The sequence below is a fragment of the Chrysochloris asiatica genome, unplaced genomic scaffold (genome assembly GCF_000296735.1).
Source record: "Chrysochloris asiatica unplaced genomic scaffold, ChrAsi1.0 scaffold00057, whole genome shotgun sequence".
Taxonomy (NCBI): Eukaryota; Metazoa; Chordata; class Mammalia; order Afrosoricida; family Chrysochloridae; genus Chrysochloris; species Chrysochloris asiatica.
In genome coordinates this window covers 14,407,530-14,411,073 of record NW_006408575.1, presented here as the reverse complement: position 1 = coordinate 14,411,073, position 3,544 = coordinate 14,407,530, and the positions used below count along the sequence as shown (strand labels likewise).

The window sequence follows — 3,544 nt, the reverse complement described above, 5'->3', positions numbered from 1 at the left end:
TGGTAATAAGGCCTGCGGAACCTTCAATTGCTGATGGGGCATAACTCAAAATGAAAAGAAACAGCTGTAAACATCCATTAATAATAGGAACATGGAATGTACAAAGTACAAATCTAGGAAGATTAGAAATTGTCAAAAATGAAATAGAATGCATAAACATTGATATCTTATGTATTAGTGAGCTGAAATGGACTGGTTTTGACCATTTTGAATCTGACAACCACATGGTTTACTATGCTTGGAATGACAAATTGAAGAGGAATTGTGTATTCATTGTTAAAAAGAACCTATCCAGATCCATCATGAGATACAACACTGTCTGTGATAGGATACTATCTATGCATCTACAGGGAAGACAAGTTAATACCACTATTATTCAAATTTATGGACCAACCTTACTAAAACCAGTGAAGATGAAACAGAAGAATTCTACCAACTTCTCCAATCTGAAATTGATCACACATGGAATCAAGATGTAGTTATCATGAAGAAGAGGTGAGAACGACCCCTGGATCGACCAAAGCCCATGCATAGCCGCATCCCACATCCAGCACCTGCGCCCTGCCGCTGAATCCACCATGTCCAAGAGAAAGGCTGAAGGGGATGCTAAGGGAGATAAAATGAAGGTGAAGGATGAACCTCAGAGGAGATCAGCAAGGTTATCTGCTAAACCTGTTCTTCCAAAGCCAAAGCCTAAGCCTAAAAAGGCCCCTGCAAAGAAGGTAGAGAAGGTACCCAAAGGGGAAAAGGGGAGAGCTGATGCTGGCAAGGATGGAAATAACCATGCAGAAAATACAGATGCCAAGACCGACCAGGCACAGAAAGCTGAAGATGCTGCGGATGCCAAGTGAAGTGTGTGCATTTGTGGTAACTGTGGACTTCTGGTGACTGTACAGTTTGAAATACTATTTTTTATCAAGTTTTCTAAAACTGCAGAATTTTTTTTTTAAGCTACGGTGTTAGCACACAAAACACTTCATTGTTTTTGGGAAAAGGGGCAAATGTCACTAATATAGTGTCTCCAAACCTGAATTGATGTGGACGCAAACACCTTTCCCATCTAGTTTTGAGAGACTCCCGGTTTGTTCGTAGGAGGAGGGATTCCCTGATACTAGCACGCATCAGCCACCTTGGGGCACAAATGCCATGTGGTGTGGGAAAAGTACAATTTGTTTTTACATCTTCATATCCTCCTCTCCCTCTCTGCCTTCAGCATAGATTTGACTCCCATAAACCCAGAGTCCTGTTGGGACCTGCCCTCAAAAAACTGATTATTCATGTGTCAGGCAAGCTGTCCTTTCTATTGGTGCCATCTCAGTGACACCTTTCAAAAGAGCAGTGGTAATTCTGCCATTTTCAGAAAGTCAGGGTCGACTTGTGAAAAGTTGTTAAACAACAGGCTAAATGTGAAATGTCAACCCTCAGTCTAAACTTTCCCTGTTCAGACCATCAGATGAAGACGTCATTGGGTTTTATAGTGGCTTTCTGATTTTGGTAGTCCATCAAAGAAGGGAGCTTGAAAGTTGCTGTATACTGTTAACAATTGGCTGTCCATGTCCTGCCTGAATACCATGATTTTTTATGAAAAGTATCTTTAATAAAGCTGGATACAGTTTGAAAATAACAACAAAAAAAGATGTATTGATCATTACCGGTGTTTTGAATGCAAAGGTTGGAAACAAAGAGGAAGGATCAGTAGTTGGAAAACATGGCCTTAGTGATAGAAAAGATGCTGGAGATAACATGATAGAATTCTGCAAAATCAGTGATTTGTTCATTTCAAATACCTTGTTTAGATTGCATGTTCATTGTCATGGACCTCATCAGATGGAGTATCGTTGTTGTTGTTGTTAAGTGCCGTCAAGTCGGTTCCGACCCATAGCGACCCTGTACAGGGTTTCCGAGGGTGTAAATCTTTATGGGAGTAGAAAGCCTCATCTTTCTCCCGCGGAGCAGCTTGTAGTTTCGAACCGCTGACCTTAAGGTTTGCAGCCCGATTTGTAACCACTACGCTACCAGAGTATATAGAAATAAAATTGATTACATCTGTGGAAAGGGATGATAGAAAACCTCCATATCATCAGTCAAAACAAGACCAGAGCAGATTGTGGAACAGACCATCAACTACTCACATGCAAATTCAAACTGAAGCTGAAGAAAACGAAAACAAGTCCATGAAAGTCAAAATATGATCTTGAATATATTCTACCTGAATTTAGAGATCATCTGAAGAACAGATTCAACACATTAAACACTAAAGACCGAAGTCATACCACACAACCTAGCAATTGCACTTTTAAGTATATATTCCCCAATGATTTGAGACCTTATGGCCATATAAAACCAGCCCACAAGTAGATATGGCGGCTTTATTCATAGCTGTCCCAAACTAGAAGCAACCAAGATGTCTTTAAATATGTAAATTAATTAAAACAAAACATATGGTCCATCTATATAATAGGATGTTGTTGTTGTTAAGTGCTGTAGTTTTGGTTTTGACTTATAGCAACCAAGTATAGGGTTTTGGAGGAGCATCTAGTAAATTTGAACTGCTGAGCTTGCAGTTCAAATTAGGATGTTAGCAGCAATCAAACTAAATGACGTATCATGCCTCAAAATGATATTAAGGAATCTTAAGTATATTGAAAATTGAAAAATTCAGTTTGAAAAGGCTACATACTATAGTATTTCAACCATATGGCATTCTGGAAAAGACAAAACTATAGAGACAGAAAAAGGATCGGTGGCTTCTAGGAGATCAGGGTAAGGTGGAGAGGACTGAATAAGTGAAACACAAGAGACTTTGAAACTGATAAAACTATGCTGTATGGTGCTGTAATGGCAGATATATGGCTTTATGTACTTGTCAAAACCAACTGAATTTTACAAAACAAAAAGTGAACCATAATGTATGCAAATTTACAACCATTTAGGACACTAGAAGATACTGGGAGGGAATGCACACTCTAACAAGAGAATCGAACTATATTACAAATGTATAGAACAGCCTCATTGAAAGGGTGGAGGGAAAAGGGGCTGTCCTAAGTAATTTTGGAAATGAATGGAGATTTAAAAACTTAGGGAAAGAAGAAGCGCAAGTAAACATTGTACAGTAGTTGGAAAAGTTGTTTCACAACAAGGGTACAGATTAACCATTCTGAAAGGGCTACGCATGTATGCTGAAAGGGAACAAGTAAGAAAATGGATGGTCATTGTAGGGGACCAATTTCCTTACCACTGGAGTATGAGTTTTCATGTAAGCAATGAAAGAGGCTAGATTGATTGATGGATGTGGTAATATGAGGGTAAGTCCTCATATTAAGTCCTCAAGTATAGCTACTAGGTTTCAGAATCTATGCGCATGGGTTCATTCCAAACAAAGTATGTTTAAGCATGTCTTTCTGATAAGTGCATGGCTGCAGATGTGTTTTCTCACTAATACACTTGTCTTCTTCTTCTTATGGAGATTTCAGAGAAAAAGTCCAATCAAAACCGTGGCTTCTGAGGGGATCTGCTGGATCAGCTAAAGCTCCCCAAGGTTTTG

At 39.2% G+C, this 3,544-nt stretch overlaps 1 protein-coding gene across 1 annotated transcript; it reads left to right on the top strand.

Moving 5' to 3' along the window:
- The first annotated feature begins 578 nt into the window (after window positions 1-578).
- Window positions 579-851, top strand: LOC102819511 (non-histone chromosomal protein HMG-17-like). Its single transcript, XM_006863920.1, has one exon. It carries the CDS (start codon window positions 579-581, stop codon window positions 849-851), a length of 273 nt encoding a protein of 90 aa, XP_006863982.1.
- The last annotated feature ends 2,693 nt before the right edge of the window (window positions 852-3,544 follow it).